The sequence below is a fragment of the Giraffa tippelskirchi genome, chromosome 10, assembly GCF_054371585.1.
Source record: "Giraffa tippelskirchi isolate mGirTip1 chromosome 10, T2T-mGirTip1v1.2.pri, whole genome shotgun sequence".
Lineage (NCBI taxonomy): Eukaryota > Metazoa > Chordata > Mammalia > Artiodactyla > Giraffidae > Giraffa > Giraffa tippelskirchi.
In genome coordinates this window covers 130,561,847-130,578,122 of record NC_137284.1, presented here as the reverse complement: position 1 = coordinate 130,578,122, position 16,276 = coordinate 130,561,847, and the positions used below count along the sequence as shown (strand labels likewise).

The window sequence follows — 16,276 nt, the reverse complement described above, 5'->3', positions numbered from 1 at the left end:
AGACATGCAATTTCATTTTAAGAATATTTTTCACTGGATAAATCTGAATAAATACCTTTTTTATAGGACAGTGTACACACACACACACACACACACACACACACACACACACAAGTACACACCCCTAAATTTCCCCAGTTAGGATGCTAACAGGAAATAGTCAAATGTCTCTCTTTTTAATTGGATTCTGTTTCATAATTGATATTTTCATTCTGACAATGAATTACCCAGTATAAGTGATATAAATTCTTTTAGGTAATTGTGTAAGGGATAAATCATATTTAAGTGAAAACTATGTTGGAAATGGCTAACACATATGTATTTTTTAACTTAGAGAAAAGCCATCTTAGCAACATCCTGTTAATGCTTTATATTTCTTTCTTATCTGTTTCTGGAAGCTGTACTGTGCACTTTTCTTCCTTGAATTGTTTCTTAACTACTCAGATAAGTTTGGCTGAATAAACATGTATGTCTCCCTCTCTGCAGGTTGTAAGTTCAGGTTCTAAACCTAACCTGTCCCTTACTCCTCCCAAAACCCAAAAGATGCTGAACGAGAAGGCAAAAAGTCAGGGAATTCATAATGACTACATCTTCTATGTTGTAAGCTGGAGAAAAGAAAGAGAAAGAACTGCAATCTTAAGGTTTGTTAACTTTCCTGGGTTTTTCCAAGGCCTCCTGAATTCTTCTGAGATACTCCTTCAGAAATTGGCCCTGCTTCTCTAGCAACCCGGGGAAGTAAGAGGTTGGTATAGGAATAAAAACTAAGATCATGGCACTGGTCCCATTACTTCATGGCAAATAGATGGGGAAACAGTGGAAACAGTAACAGACTTTATTTTCTTGGGCTCCAATATCACTGCAGATGGTGACTGAAGGCATGAAATTAAAAGATGCTTACTCCTTGGAAGAAAAGCTATGACAAATCTAGACAGTATATTAAAAGGCAGAAACACCACTTTGCTGACAATGATTTGATCAGTCAAAGCTATGGTTTTTCCAGAAGTCATGTACGAATGTGAGAGTTGGACCATAAAGAAGCCTGAGCGCCAAAGAAGTGATGCTTTCGAACTGTGGTGGTAGAGGAGACTTTTGAGAGTCCCTTGGGCAGCAAGGAGATCAAAACAGTCAACCCTAAAGGAAATCAACCCTGAATATTCATTGGAAGGACTGATGCTGATGCTGAAACTCCAATCCTTTGATTACCTGATGCGAAGAGCTGACTCATTTGAAAAGACCGTGATGCTGGGAAAGATTGAAGGCGAGAGGAGAAGGGGACGACAGATGGCATGGCATCACTGACTCAATGGACATGAGTTTGAGCAAACTTTGGGAGACAGTAAAGGACAGGGAAGACTAGCATGCCGCAGTCCATGGGGTAGCAAAGAGTTGGACACGATTAAGCGACTGAATAACAACAATAGGAATCAGTTCAGTTCAGTTCAGTTCAGTCGCTCAGTCGTGTCCGACCCCCTGCAACCCCATGAATTGCAGCACGCCAGGCCTCCCTGTCCATCACCAACTCCCGGAGTCCACCCAAACCCATGTCCATCGAGTCAGTGATGCCATCCAACCATCTCATCCTCTGTTGTCCCCTTCTCCTCCTGCCCCCAGTCATATCAGCATCAGGGTCTTCTCAAATGAGTCAGTTTTTTGCATGAGGTGGCCAAAGTACTGGAGTTTCAGCTTCAACATCAGTCCTTCCAATGAACACCCAGGACTGATCTTTAGGATGGACTTGTTGGATCTCCTTGCAGTACAAGGGACTCTCAAGAGTCTTCTCCAACACCACAGGTCAAAAGCATCAATTCTGTGGCGCTCAGCTTTCTAAAACAACATAGCCTTCATTCCTCTGGAAAACCACAACTCTTCAAATCTCCCTATCTCCACCAGCAGGTCTGATAACAACTGTTTTCTGAATTCTTTGCTCACTGGTTTCTGGAAGTCAGACAGCTAAGTTAAGTTGTGGGAGGTAGAATGTTGAACAAAGCACGCTGCCCTTGTGTAGCTGACTGCCTCGTGACAGGGTGGGAGGCAGGTACTGGGGTTGAAGAAGCTGTTCTTGTGGGGTGGCCTATTCTAGTCCAAGGCTTCATGGGAGACAGATTTTCCAGGGGGCAGCAAAGACAGCCAGAGCCGCAGCACTCATGGTTAAGTGGTCTGGTTTTCTCAAAGTGAGAAGAGCACTTACACTGGTCTGTGTTAGAAGTTCTGCCTGTTTATCCAGTTCTGCTCGGTGCCCTCCGTTTCCGGACCATGCCTGCATTTCTAGGGTTTTTGGGAACTTTCCCTCTTGCGACTCTGAGGTTCTCCTTGAAATTTACCAAGTGGCTTTGTGGCTGGTTGTAAAGAACACAGTGTAGCCACTGGACCAACAGAACACCCAGCCTGTCCACATGGCTTTGCCCATTCAAATGAGGAGATGTGGGAACATGCCAACCCATGGTGACAACCGAGAGAGGGACTTTGACGAGAACTCACCTTGAATTGTTTCTCTAGCTTTGTTTTGCCAGTTGGTCCAGGAATGAGGAGCCCGTTAACATAGGCATGGATGTGGCTGTCCGGGACCTCAGTTTCTTTACTGAGTATGGCCTCGACCAGTGCATCATGAATGAAGACATACTGTTCCTGGCAAAACAATGACAAACAGGAACTTCACTACAGGCTCTCCCTATACGTGAAAAGTTCTTGGAAGTGTTAGTTGTTCAGCTGTGTTTGACTCTTTGCAACCCCACGGACTATAGATCACCAACCTTCACTGTCCATGGGATTCTCTAAGCAAGAACGCTGGAGTGGGTAGCCATTCCCTTCTCCAGGAGATCTTCCTGACCCAGGGATCGAGCCCAATCTCCCGCACTGCAGGCAGATTCTTTACCATCTGAGCCACCAAGTGTCTCGGTACAAAAGTAGTATTTTCCAGGAACTTCCCTGGTGTTCCAGACCCACTGGGGTCTGCAGTCCCAGTGCAGGGGGCCTGGGTTCAATCCTTGATCAGGGAACTAGATCCCACATGTGGCAACTAAGAGTTTGAGTGCCATAACTGAAGATTCTCCATGCCACAATTAAAATCCAGTGCACACAAAACAAATTAAAATTTTTTTTGAAAGTAATATCTTTCATTGACAGACAAAGAGTTTTACAAAATGGAAGGGAGAACTCACAGAGGTTGTTTACCAGTCCTGGCAGGAAGTCAGATGGAGGAAAAGGAATAATATAGAAAGAACACAACTGTTTCCACTCTCATCTCTTTATTTCATGAGCTTGACTTTTAGAGGAGACCACTGGAAGATTCTGGGAGGCAAAGCAATGTCCTCTCTGGGCATCCTTCATACCTGAGACCCTCTTCCACATTTTGCACTGACTTCTCTACTTCTGATGGGTCTTTCCCTTCTGTCCATTCCAGTTCTCCTTTTAGCTGGTCAAATGTAATTCAGCACAATTATCTATACGTTTTTAATAGTTATCTTCTATTTCATGGATGGGACTCTTCCCTAGTCTTATCTAACTAGAATGTCATCTCCTTGATGGGTTGAAGTTTGATTGGTTTCAAAGCCATTCAGTCATAGGTTTCTTATTGTTTTCCAGCTGTCATCCATAGTTTTCAATTTAAATCTATTTTTATTTAGAAATAGTGAAAATAAAATACAGGTATGGAGACTTTGTCCTGTGTCACATACAGGCAAATGAAATGGGCTTAAAAAAGAATCTAATTTGAGCATGTGTGCATGCTAAGTTGCTTCAGTCATATCCAATTCTTTGCGACCCTACAGACTGTAGCCCACCTGGCTCCTCTGTCCATGGGATTCTCCAGGCAAGAATACCAGGGTGAGTTGCCATTTCCTCCTCCAGGGGATCTTCCCGACCCAGGGATCAAACCCGACTCTCTTATGTCTCCTGCATTAAAGCTCCAATTTGAGCATAATTCATACTATTTAAATAGGAGAATGAATCTATTTGCTCACTACACACAGGAAAAGCTTGAGGATTCTGGTGGAGGAGATGAGTGTTGACTGATCCACTTACTCTTCTTCTGAATCTTTTCTGTGAGCAGTGTTGTCTTAAAGATATTCCCCATTGGTTATAAGACAGACAGAATTTAGCTGGTCTATCAATGACACATATGCAATAATCTGGTGTTAAAGGTTGAACTGTGTCCTTCCCCAAAAAGATATGCTGAAACCCTGACCTCCTAGTACCTCAGAATGTGACCTTATTTGTAAACAGAGATGATGCAGATGTCATTAGTTAAATGAAGTAGGGCTGACATCCTTATAAGAGGAAATTTGGACACGGACATAGGGGGAAGACAGCTGTGTGAAGATACAGGCAGAGACTGGAGTTAGGCTGCTAAATCCAGGGAAATATGAGACTATCAGAAACTTGAAGTGACATGGAAGGATCCTTCCCTAGAGGATGTGGAGGGAGCATGGCCCTGCTGCCCACACCTTGATTTTGGACTTCTATCCTCCAGAACTAGGAGATGATACATTTCTGTTGTTTTAAGCCGCCCAGTTCATAGCACTTTATCAAGGGGTGCCCCGTGGGACTAATGAATCTGGTAATACAAACTCTGGTCTATCCAGCATTTAGGGACATTTGCAGTCCTTAGATAAATTAAATTATGCTTTTTATCATACCTCAGTTTGCACCAAGTAATTTCTTTGTGAACGAATGTGTTTTAAAAAGCCAAATACATTGACGGTTCCTTCATGCTGAATTTGCTGCAGCATACTGTCGAGCACAATGTATGTGCCCGTTCTTCCAACTCCAGCACTGAAGAGCACACAAAGAAAGAGCTAGTTCAATGTCAAGTATAAAGTACATTTGAGGATAGGTCACAACTGGCTGTCTTGTAAATTAATTTCCTTTTCCAAGCCATTTAGTAGGTAATTTAGCAGTCCAGAAACTTAGCAGCTTAAGAGTTAAGCAGAATGCTTCAAATAACAAAGTTTTCTCTTTTCTTTTTTGCCGACAGGTCAAACTCCAAAGCAATATGATCATTTCTGTTGGAGACTTTTTAGTTCAATAATTACAGTTATTATTCAGCTTATATGATACAATGAAAATATTATGTATCAGAGCCTAGCAAATAGACATTTAATTTGAGAAAAATGAAAACATCAGCTTCTCCAAACTCTGAAAAGACAAGGTCTCCAGGTCGGTACTGTCAGGTAAACAGGTTTGAAAAGGTTTCCGCATTAATGGGAAGAGAGAGTTTGCAAAGGCTTTCAGCTGAAAATATCATTTCCTTGAGATGGTGAGGAATAAAGCATAACTTCAGTCATTTCTAAAGGGCCATTATCTATCGACTTCTTCAAAGCCTCTAGCAGAGGGACAGAATTCAGAGACACGGATTCCTTTCAAACGCTCTGACGAGTAGGAAGTACTAGAGTGAAGAATTAGCAGCTGCTCTCAAAATGCTCTGGGCCTCCTCCATTCACCAGGAAACAATCTCTGACCTTCAGAGCTATTTTTCTTGCATCTTCCTGTTTCCCTCAACTTCCAGGCTCAGATAAAAAACCTCAAGATAGGTCTCTCAAACTTTGTCTGAGCCTAACTCCTGAGACAGGTAATTAGAATGTGTGAGATACACTGCATATCAAAGGAAAACACTTGTTTCTGTAAAAATATAGGTGCTGCTTTAACAGAAGCAAATTCGATTTTTGTGGTTAGCACTCAGTAAACATTAACTGCTATTTTTGTTTTAACTGAAAGATATTAAATTAAATCCTCTAACACATTTTTCTCTTTCTTTGAAATATCATTATTTCTATTAATCCATCCTGTCTTGGAAGTACCTGGGCTTTCAATAGGATGTATTAGAACTCAGGAATATAAGAAAGAGTTTTGACCCCAAACTGTTTAAAAACAAATTAAAAGTATTTTGCTGAATTCCTCACATTTTGTGGGCTTTGATTTTTCTAATATAAACCTGGCTTATGAAGTCTATAATAGACTATTAACTCCTAGAAACATGGGTTGCATCTCAAGGATTTTTATCTCACATTATATTGTAATAAATGTTTGTTTAATTACAAGACATTGTTCTGCCTGCTTCACACCTTTCATAAGTTGAAATCCAATCGAACAATCAAATAGAATAATATACATCATAGAAATAACTGCTGCTTTGAAATATTCAGGAATCCAGTTCTGAGTCTGGCATACTCACTTCCTAGGGACCAATATTTCATGCCCCTCCCTTCATGAAATCATTTCCATTTTGGCAAAACCTTTGTTCCACTGATTCCCTTTTTATTATCTTAAGCAATTTTATGGGTTTACAACCCGGTGCTGAAACTCACCTGCAGTGGACAACAACAGGCCCTACTGCATGGCGCTTGGCATGCGAGGCCTTTCTCACAAAGGTCAGCACTGGCAGCGAGTACTCAGGCACTCCCATGTCAGGCCACTGAGTGTAGTGGTACTGGGTAACCACGCGCCCACTGGGTCTTCCTTTCTGGGAGCCCTAAAAGACACCAGACAGCTAATCAGCTAATTACAGGAACATGCACAAATGGGGTCTTTAAACATCATCTTAGGATTCAGAGCTTGATGCTGGTGGTTCATAACAAAGCTAAAAAAGTACATTGTCATTTGTGATGGTTAATTTCGTATATCAACTTGGTTAAGCTATGGCAGTCAGTAGCTTGGTCAAACCAGTCACACCAAATGTTGCCATCAAGGTATTTTTTAAGATATGATTGACATCTAAATCAGTAAGACTTCCAGTAAAGTGGATGAGGCTCTGTAATATCAGTTGAAGAACTCAAGAGCAAAGACTGAGGTTTCCTGAAAAAGAAGGTATTCTCAAGACTGCAATGTAGAAATTTTGCCTAAATTTCTAGCTTGGAATCAATTCTTAAAAATAAAAAAAAACCTCTCTCTCTAAATATATATATATATATATATTTATATAAGCATACATATATACGTTTTTCTAAGGAACCCTGACTTATAACTTGCTCTTTTTCTTTTCTTCCTCCTTTTCAATTTCCACTATTTTAGTTGGATGTGCAGTTATCATATGGAACAAAGACTTTTGTTTGTGTATCACTGCAACTATTGGCACTACAAAGAATATGGTGCCAAAGCCACATCTGGGATTAAGAGGTTTGGAAGAAATCTTTGGGATTGAGATGTAGCTGTGATAAGAACAGTTATTTTCTTTTCTTTTTTGACTCTGCTGGGTCTTCTTGGTGGTGCACAGGCATCTCATTATGGTGGCTTCTCTTGTTGTGCAGCATGCACCCTAGGCTCATGGGCTCAGCAGCTGCAGTGCATGAGCTTAGTTGCCCCACGACATGTAGGATCTCAGTTCCCTGGCCAGGGTTCTTAGCCACATCCGTTATATTAGAAGATGAATTCTTAACCACTGGACCACCAGGGAAGTCCCAATTAAGAACTCTCACTGCCTTTACTTGCATGTATTTTTACTCTGTTTTGGTTATACCACTTGTTCCCTTTAAAAAGGACCAAGATGTATTATTCAATTGATGGTATCCATCATGTGTGGACTCACCTTTTTGATCTTTGTGTTTCTTAGAGTAAAATTCCTCACAGTATAATAAGCAAGCACCTGAATACTCTTTTGAGTGACCAGAAAGTTCCCATACTCTTCACTTCCATCCACAGGCCAGTACTGGTCACATTTTCTCTGTGAAAGAAAAATGCTATTTTCATATTTCAAATGCTTAGTGTAAGTCACCCCTGAAATCAGTAAAGATATGATACCATGACACCCTTATTCTTCTAAACAATTTCTTTCCTTTCTCAGTGACTATGAGTCAGTTGTAGAGAAGAGCAGGGAGAGAGCTCCAGGGCTGAAAGACCTGAGATGATGGATCCAAACTCCTCCCTCTTTAGGATGAGAAAAGTGAGGCCAGATGTCCTGAGTCACTGTGAAGCCAGGGCTAGAATCCAGCTCCTGTGAATTAAAACCTACTTCACTCTGCATTGCTTTTCAATGAACCTCATTTGCTTTTTCTCATAGAATGAAGAATGCATTTAAATAACCCATAGCTTGATATATAGTGAAGATTTTGACCTCTGTTTCCCTTTATTTTTATTTATTTTTTATTTTAAATGTATTTATTCTTCATTGGAGGATAACTGTTTTAAAAGATTTTGTTGGTTTCTGCCATGCATCAATGTGAATCAGCCATAGGCATACACATGTCCCCTCCCTTTTGAACCTCCCTCCCACCTCCCACCCCATCCCACCCTCCTAGGTAATCACAGAGCACCCAGTTGAGCTCCCTGCATCATACAGCAAATTCCCACTGTCTGTCAATTTTACATATGGTAGTGTATATGTTTCAATGCTACCATTTCTCTTTAGCTGTTTTATCTACTAGAAAGAAATCCGGATAAGCTTTCCTAACTTTTGCTGCTCCCTAACACTGACTCTATCACAAGCAACTTAAAGCACTTCCAATCACTATCTTGGGGAGGGCATAAGAGATAACCTACATACCCTTCCTTTCTCCACAAGGTTCGTTATCATGACAATAACTTCCACATTATGCTCCCATATCATTCTCCAGAAATCTTCTGCTGTGGATTTCAGTGGGCCTTGGGCAGCAATGTAAGCTTTTGGTCTGTTGTAGCCCTGAAGAGACAAATGACAAATGTTTCTCACTAACACATTTGTATGTCATTTTTAACCGTTCAGGTTCTAAGATCAGCACAGTTTTGCTATCAAAGAAAACCGTTAAAAAAACACTTCAAAGCCAGAAAAATGTACTAGCACAGCAAAGACAACAATTATTTTTCAACTATGAGATATACGTGTGTGTGTATATATATATCTATATATATTCTCTTTGCATTGACACAACCGCTGTTCTCTGCACCTCCAGTCTTAGTGCATTTAATCCAAGTCTGTTTACCTTAATTGTGCAGCTCTGAAATGTGTTTGAGGCATTAGGGCTCAGTTGTCTATAATTAGGAAAGCTTTGGTGTTTTCTCCTTATGATAGACCTGAGCAATGCTAATCATTCACAGCTATCTTCACTTACTACCTGCTGTTGCCCAAGTTTACAAACATTAACCCTAATCCATAAGTTACACGCAAAAATGGAAGAATCATTCTTGATTTGGAGATAAGCAAACTGAAGCTCAGAAGAGTTAAGTGGCTTTCCAAGCTCTCAGTTAGCAATGGCAGAGCTGCTATTCAGAGCCAGTCCCAACTCCAAAGCCCACATTCAGTCTGACGCACACACTCACAGATATGGAAGCCTGAAGTGACTGCCTACAACAAACCCACTGGATACTTATATTTGGTGCTCACTTCTTTGAATTAGGGAGCTTCCCTGGCTGGCTGGTGGCTCAGACGGTAAAAGGTAAAAGCTTCCCTGGCTGGCTGGTGGCTCAGACGGTAAAAGGGTCTGCTTGCAATGCGGGAGACCCAGGTTCGATCCCTGGGTAGGGAAGATTCCCTGGAAAAGAAAATGGCAACCCACTCCAGTACTCTTGCCTGGAAAATTCCATGGATGGAGGAGCCTCATAGGCTACAGTTCATGGGATCACAAAGACTGAGCAACTTCACTTTCACTTTCTTTCTTTGAATTAACCTGAAGGCAGCTAGACTGTAAGGTCAGTGTCAGGAAAATAACCGAGTTCCATTGGCATTCAACTGACCACAAGGAAACAGCAGGAAGTGAGTCAGTGGTCTACCGCCCCTGGAGATCGCCAGTAAGTTTCACAAAGCTGGGTATCCTGAGATGTACCCAAGGTTATAAAGGCTGGTTACTGGTTTAGTAATCATGTGTTTGCCTTTTAGCCAATTCTTCTGTGGGAACTTGGCAGTCAAAATTTATTGATCATCTGCTATCTAGATAATTTTGCACTAGGAACCATGGGATGGAAATGCCAAACAAGCATTGATCCTACACCTCTTATTTAAGGAGTGACAAACTTATCAGAATACATACACCCTACCTTGAATGTACATTCTCAGCCCAAATTCCCTCTCTCACCTAGGAAATAAACCTGAGCTTGAGTGCCATCCAATCTGAAAACCTTTAGCCATGGGATCTCTTACTGCTGATTTGTATTTTTCATTATCTTTCACATAATATATGTTAAGCACTATTATATGGACAATGCTCTGGTATAATATATTCACAATCTAATTTTCATAAAATTTTATTTTAAACATGCTTACATCAACATAATTGGCATTGATGTAGTCAGTCAGTTTGCCGTCCTTCTCAGCAAGTTGTGCGAGTTTAACCCTACTATGATCATCTGTAATAAAAAAAGAAAATATCTCACTATATCATGAACTGCTTTTCAGCATAAAGGTCATTTACATTTACATGATCATTTATCAAATACAAAATCAGTGCAAACATCATTTACTTTAGTTGGCTTTTGGAAGATACAGAGATGACAAAAATGTAGATAAATATAGATAACAACAAAAACAAAAACCATTTCTTTCAGGAAGGTGGGAATGGACATATACACAAAGAAGAATGTTTGGGTGTCAAGAGAGGAGTGCAGAGTCCGAGGGGAACACTGGTTTGGGATGAAAATAAACCTTTTCATAGAGGTTGACTCCTAAAATTGGCATTTTAGATGGGCTTCTAAAGGTAGATACTGGGGCTGTGAATGCTGCAGAGCCAATGAAGGGGAGAGAACAAGCTAAGGAAGGATGGTAGCACGCATGCTCTGAACAGGAGGCTGACAGAGGAAAAGAAAGTAGAGAAGGAAGCAGGAGGGCTCCAGGGAGTTTCTGTGAATAGTTAGAGCAGGCAGCTCTTTCAAGGGAAGACCTCAAAGAGGAACTACTGCAAAGGGAGGCAGGAGAACCAAAGGCCAAGAATGGAGGGCATGGATCCTGCACTGTCAGTGAAGAGGGCGTGAAGACCATGGTAACTTACACATAGTTCAGTTCAGTTCAGTTCAGTTGCTCAGTCGTGTCCGACTCTTTGCGACCCCATGAACCACAGTATGCCAGGCCTCCCTGTCCATCACCAACTCCCAGACCCTACCCAAACCCATGTCCATTGAGTCGGTGATGCCATCCAACCATCTCATCCTCTGTCGTCCCCTTCTCCTCCTGCCTTCAATCTTTCCCAGCATCAGGGTCTTTTCAAATGAGTCAACTCTTCGCATGAGGTGGCCAAAGTATTGGAGTTTCAGCTTCAACATCAGTCCTTCCAATGAACACCCAGGACTGATCTCCTTTAGGATGGACTGGTTGCATCTCCTTGCAGTCCAAGGGACTCTCAAGAGTATTCTCCAACACCACAGTTCAAAAGCATCAATTCTTCGGCGCTCAGCTTTTTTTATAGTCCAACTCTCATATCCATACATGACTGCTGGAAAAACCATAGCCTTGACTAGATGGACCTTTGTTGGCAAAGTAATGTCTCTGCTTTTTAATATGCTGTCTAGCTTGGTCATAACTTTCCTTCCAAGGGGTAAGCGTCTTTTAATTTCATGGCTGCAGTCACCATCTGCAGTGACTTTGGAGCCCAAAAAATAAAGTCTGTCACTGTTTCCATTGTTTCCCCATCTATTTCCCATGAAGTGATGGGACCAGATGCCATGATCTTAGTTTTCTGAATGTTGAGCTTTAAGTCAACTTTTTCACTCTCCTTTTTCACTTTCATCAAGGGGCTCTTTAGTTCTTCTTCACTTTCTGCCATAAGGGTGGTGTCATCTGCATATCTGAGGTTACTGATATTTCTCCCGGCAATCTTGATTCTGGCTTGTGCTTCATCCAGCCCAGCGTTTCTCATAGTTATACATAGTGCATGGTCATAATTAAATGTGTTGAAATGAGGAGTTCTGGAATAAGTTCAGTTCTACAGAGAAACTATATTTGGAGGAACTGCTTAATAAGAAAGGAAAGCATAACTAGAAGGACACTTCATGGTTTCCCTGGGCAGACTAGTTTTTTCAAGGATGAAGAAATGAATACAGACCAAACGAGATATTGTGGAATAGTAATACTTTGGTGCATCTAGTCAAGGCTATGGTTTTTCCAGTGGTCATGTATGGATGTGAGAGTTGGACGGTGAAGAAAGCTGAGTGCCGAAGAATTGATGCTTTTGAACTGTGGTGTTGGAGAAGACTCTTGAGAGTCCCTTGGACTGCAAGGAGATGCAACCAGTCCATCCTAAAGGAGATCAGTCCTGGGTGTTCATTGGAAGGACTGATGTTGAAGCTGAAACTCCAATACTTTGGCCACCTCATGCGAAAAGTTGACTCATTGGAAAAGACCCTAATGCTGGGAAGGATTGGGGGCAGGAGGAGACGGGGACGACAGAGGATGAGATGGTTGGATGGCATCACTGACTTGATGGACATGGGTTTGGGTAGACTCTGGGAGTTGGTGATGGACAGGGAGGCCTGGCATGCTGCGATTCATGGGGTCGCAAAGAGTCAGACATGACTGAGCGACTGAACTGAACTGAATACTTTGGTGAGATTGGCAGCTCTCAAAGATGCAGGAAATGTACATAGAAATAGATGTGTGGCCATGGAAAGATGGCTTCAATGCCAGGCTGACCTATTTTTGTATTTTGGTGCTGAAGGGTCTTACTGGGTAAAATTTCTGGGTTTTTTCTTCATCTGTAAAGTAGAAATGTTATTACCTATCTTGCCAGGTTCTTTCAGGGATGAAATGAAACAACAGACTTATTTATTTAATTCACTTAGAATATTTTTAAAATTAATTTTTATTGGAGTATGATTTACTGGAGTTGATTTACAGTGTTTTGTTAGTTTCTGCTATATAGCAAATTGAGTCAGTTGAAATAACAGATTTACAGTGCCAGGCATATAGTAGGTGTTCAACAAATGTTAATCTCTATCCCCTTCTTAATCACTGGTAGGGATTTTCTATTTGGGCTTCCCTGGGCCTCAGTGGTAAAGAATCTGCTTGCAATGAAGGAGCCATGGGTTCTATCCCTGGGTCGAGAAGATCCCCTGGAGGAGGGCATGGCAACCCACTCCAGTATTCTTGCCTGGAGAATCCCATGGACAGCGGAGCCTGGTGGACGACAGACTATAGGGTCACAAAGCGTCGGACACAACTGAAGCAACTTAGCATGACCCCATGCATTTTCTATTTAGCTTGTAGAGGGAATGGTCTAACAATCACTCCACTCTGTCTAAGAAGCAACTGAATACAATTGAGCTTTTACATGTAGTAAGACAGTTGCTTCCACTGAGAGGCCAAACGTGAAGCAGAATCTTCTATCAAAATTGAAAAATTGGTGTAAACCTTGTAGGGAAAAAAGCCAGCATCTATGCAAATTACTTAGCATTGTGATCACTAAAGTTCCCATTCCAGAAACTAGAATGGAACCAGAATTTAAACAACCATGCTATAATACCATGTTCATACAACTGAATATATAAGAAAGGAAGTAAGTTGAAGTTTTGGGGAAGAATGAAGATGGATTTCAAGAGATGAGGGGGATATAAAGGAAAATAAAAGGGAACAGATGTAAACAAGACATTCTGTAAGAAGATGGAAGAAACATGATAATTTCATAGGAAAATAAATAGGTATACTTGCCCTAAAGAAAAGAGCCAGACAGCTATTCATGGAGGAGAAAAAGACAATAAAAGGAGAGAAGAAATAAAAAGAAAGAATCCAACTAATCTTTTGTCAGACCCCAGGGAGAATGGCAAGAGAGGAACAGAAATGGTAGAAAGAAAAAAACAGAGTCTAAAGAAAATGCCTTTTGGTTTGTAAATTCACATAAAGTAGGCGGATCTCAAGTGAAAATAGAACTACAGAATATAAATAATGACAGAAACCATAAGAACAAATTTACAGGCAATGAGTTCTGAAGAAACAACTGGATTAAAACACAAGTTTATTTTGTTCAAAAGAAACAGATGTCATTAATTGCAAAATGTATTTAAGCTGGAGTAGTAAAACAACATGTATTATCTAACACAAGTCTCATCTCCTGATACAAAAAGGTTCTGAAACAGCTTCACTGAGGTTTGCTGTCAGAGAACTTCAGGACACTGAATTAAAAGCACCGCAATGATAAGGTCAGAGTTGAGTGAAGGATATACTTACAGGCAACAATATTTATGTATCGGTTCTTGTGCTTATTGTCGGGGTGATTGGAGCTGTCTGCTGTGATACCTAAATCAACAGTACAGCTCTGCACCTCCTGCAAAGAAATTGCATGGGTAACATTTTAATACACATCCTTTCAAACAAAGTGCCTTAAAATACACTAAGGAAGACAACAAACAAAACAATCTATCAAAAAAATTTTTTACATGTTACATCAACTATTTCTTGGCTATAAGAAAATGCAGTGAAATAATGCCTTACCTGGTAAAACTCTTTCAGTGTCTAATGAGGGAATGAATGCCAAAAAAGTAAAGAAATCAAATTCCACAGCACACGACAAATGAGAAAAAAAAGTGTTCATATTAGGTTTACAATGGAAAACCATGATCATGCAATAAATACATTTGTCAAATACTAACACAACAGAATGTTTCAAACAGTTGCATGCAAAGCAAAATTTCTAACAGTTTGGAACTTTAAAATCATGTAAAAGGAAAAAATAACACTTTTAAAAGGGGACAGTGGTATAATAATATGATGAATTTTTAAAATGTTGATGAGAAAAACCACATATTTGATGACACATTTTGACATATGAGTCAGATTTGCTAATATTCAAATATAATTGTATTTGATCATGATATAATTATTTGAAACTGAATTAGTGATACTTTTTTTGTTGTTGATTTTGAGTAATTTTAAGACTAAACAGTGTCCTTAATTAGGTGGTTTGTAACAGATTTAGAGTTGTCAACACATTAGACATATCCTAAAGTCTTTTTCATATATATTATGTCTTTTGAAATAAAATTTAAATAGTACAACTTTCTACATACTTAATTCGTAGACATCTTATTAATTAAAATAAAACCTCAATGAGTCGAGAAAAATTATTCCTGCCATTTCTCTTTTAAAATAAATTAAAATCCTTCTCAGGGATGTCTTCTATCTAAATATATTAGTTTGGAATTTTCAATTATTTAGTTCATATTAAGATAATAACATGCTGCTGCTGCTGCTGCTGCTAAGTCGCTTCAGTCGTGTCGGACTCTGTGTGACTCCTTGGACGGTAGCCCACCAGGCTCCCCCGTACCTGGGATTCTCCAGGCAAGAACACTGGAGTGGGTTGCCATTTCCTCCTCCAATGCATGAAAGTGAAAAGTGAAAGTGAAGTCGCTCAGTCGTGTCCGACTCTTCGCAACCCCATGGACTGCAGCCTACCAGGCTCCTCCATCCATGGGATTTTCCAGGCAAGAGTACTGGAGTGGGCTGCCATTGCCTTCTCCGATAATAACATGAAAGCCTTATAATTTTTGAGAAAACATATAATCTAAATAGAAATCCGATTCATTGGCAAAATGGCTCAGCCCTTTACTAAACAAGCATTCCAAGGGCTCTTTTGCAGCAAGTCATTCTGATTCTAGATTTAAAAACAATTTAATATATGACCCACTTAAAAGGTACAGAATTATTAATTATTAAGCTAATTATTAAGTTAATAAAAAGCATTCTTCAATCAGACTGTGCGTTAAGAGCAATGGAATTAAGAATATACTTTTTGAGTAGAAGTGTGAGGTTATTTTATTAATTTAATCATTATGAACTGCTTAATACTATTTAAAATGATTTTATAGTTATGAAAACTGTGTATCTGCTTTTGTATATATGCTATCAGCAACTTTTACAATAAATTCTCTATTTTTCCTTATGGTTTTTAACATCTGGAAAGTTAGACCCATCCTTAACATATTCTCTTTTTTGCAACTAGGATTATGTTTGATGAATGCCTGATAGTTTCTGTAAGTTCATACTGCACCACCCAGTAACCTCTGTTATGATAGGAAAAAATAATTTGATGTTTTAAAAATATAATTCTTCATATTATTCCACTTTATTTAGTAGTCACTTCATAGTACTTTCTTATTCAATATAGCTATGACTTAGATTTTTTTAAAGATTAAATTAGCTGGCTTCTAATGTTTTTAATTGAGTGAAAACATACATTTCATTTATCTTTCCTTTAGTTTTTTAAAGCTTTCTAATCTCTGGCATTTTCCTTCCATAACTATGCTCTTGGGGATCTGATTCATGGGAAGAAGTTGCAGAGTGTATTAGGAACTGTGGTATAGCCTCTGATCAGGGTCAGAGCTTGAAGGGCTTCAAAGAGGGAGGTCGATTGAGTACTTGGAGAGGCGGCGGTGGGGCTGGGAACCCCTGGTG

General features: G+C 40.0%; 1 protein-coding gene across 2 annotated transcripts in view; it reads right to left on the bottom strand.

Moving 5' to 3' along the window:
• PTPRZ1 (protein tyrosine phosphatase receptor type Z1) overlaps nt 1-16,276 on the bottom strand; it is a 207,305-nt gene that overhangs the window by 20,217 nt on the left and 170,812 nt on the right. For both annotated transcript variants that reach the window (XM_081535354.1, XM_081535355.1), the window contains exons 16-23: nt 14,318-14,338; nt 14,054-14,150; nt 10,166-10,248; nt 8,474-8,608; nt 7,520-7,654; nt 6,303-6,466; nt 4,635-4,770; nt 2,479-2,625 (exon numbers count right to left, since the gene is read on the bottom strand). In XM_081535354.1, the coding sequence (XP_081391480.1) occupies nt 2,479-2,625; nt 4,635-4,770; nt 6,303-6,466; nt 7,520-7,654; nt 8,474-8,608; nt 10,166-10,248; nt 14,054-14,150; nt 14,318-14,338 (918 nt within the window). The remainder of the gene's footprint in view (nt 1-2,478; nt 2,626-4,634; nt 4,771-6,302; nt 6,467-7,519; nt 7,655-8,473; nt 8,609-10,165; nt 10,249-14,053; nt 14,151-14,317; nt 14,339-16,276) is intronic.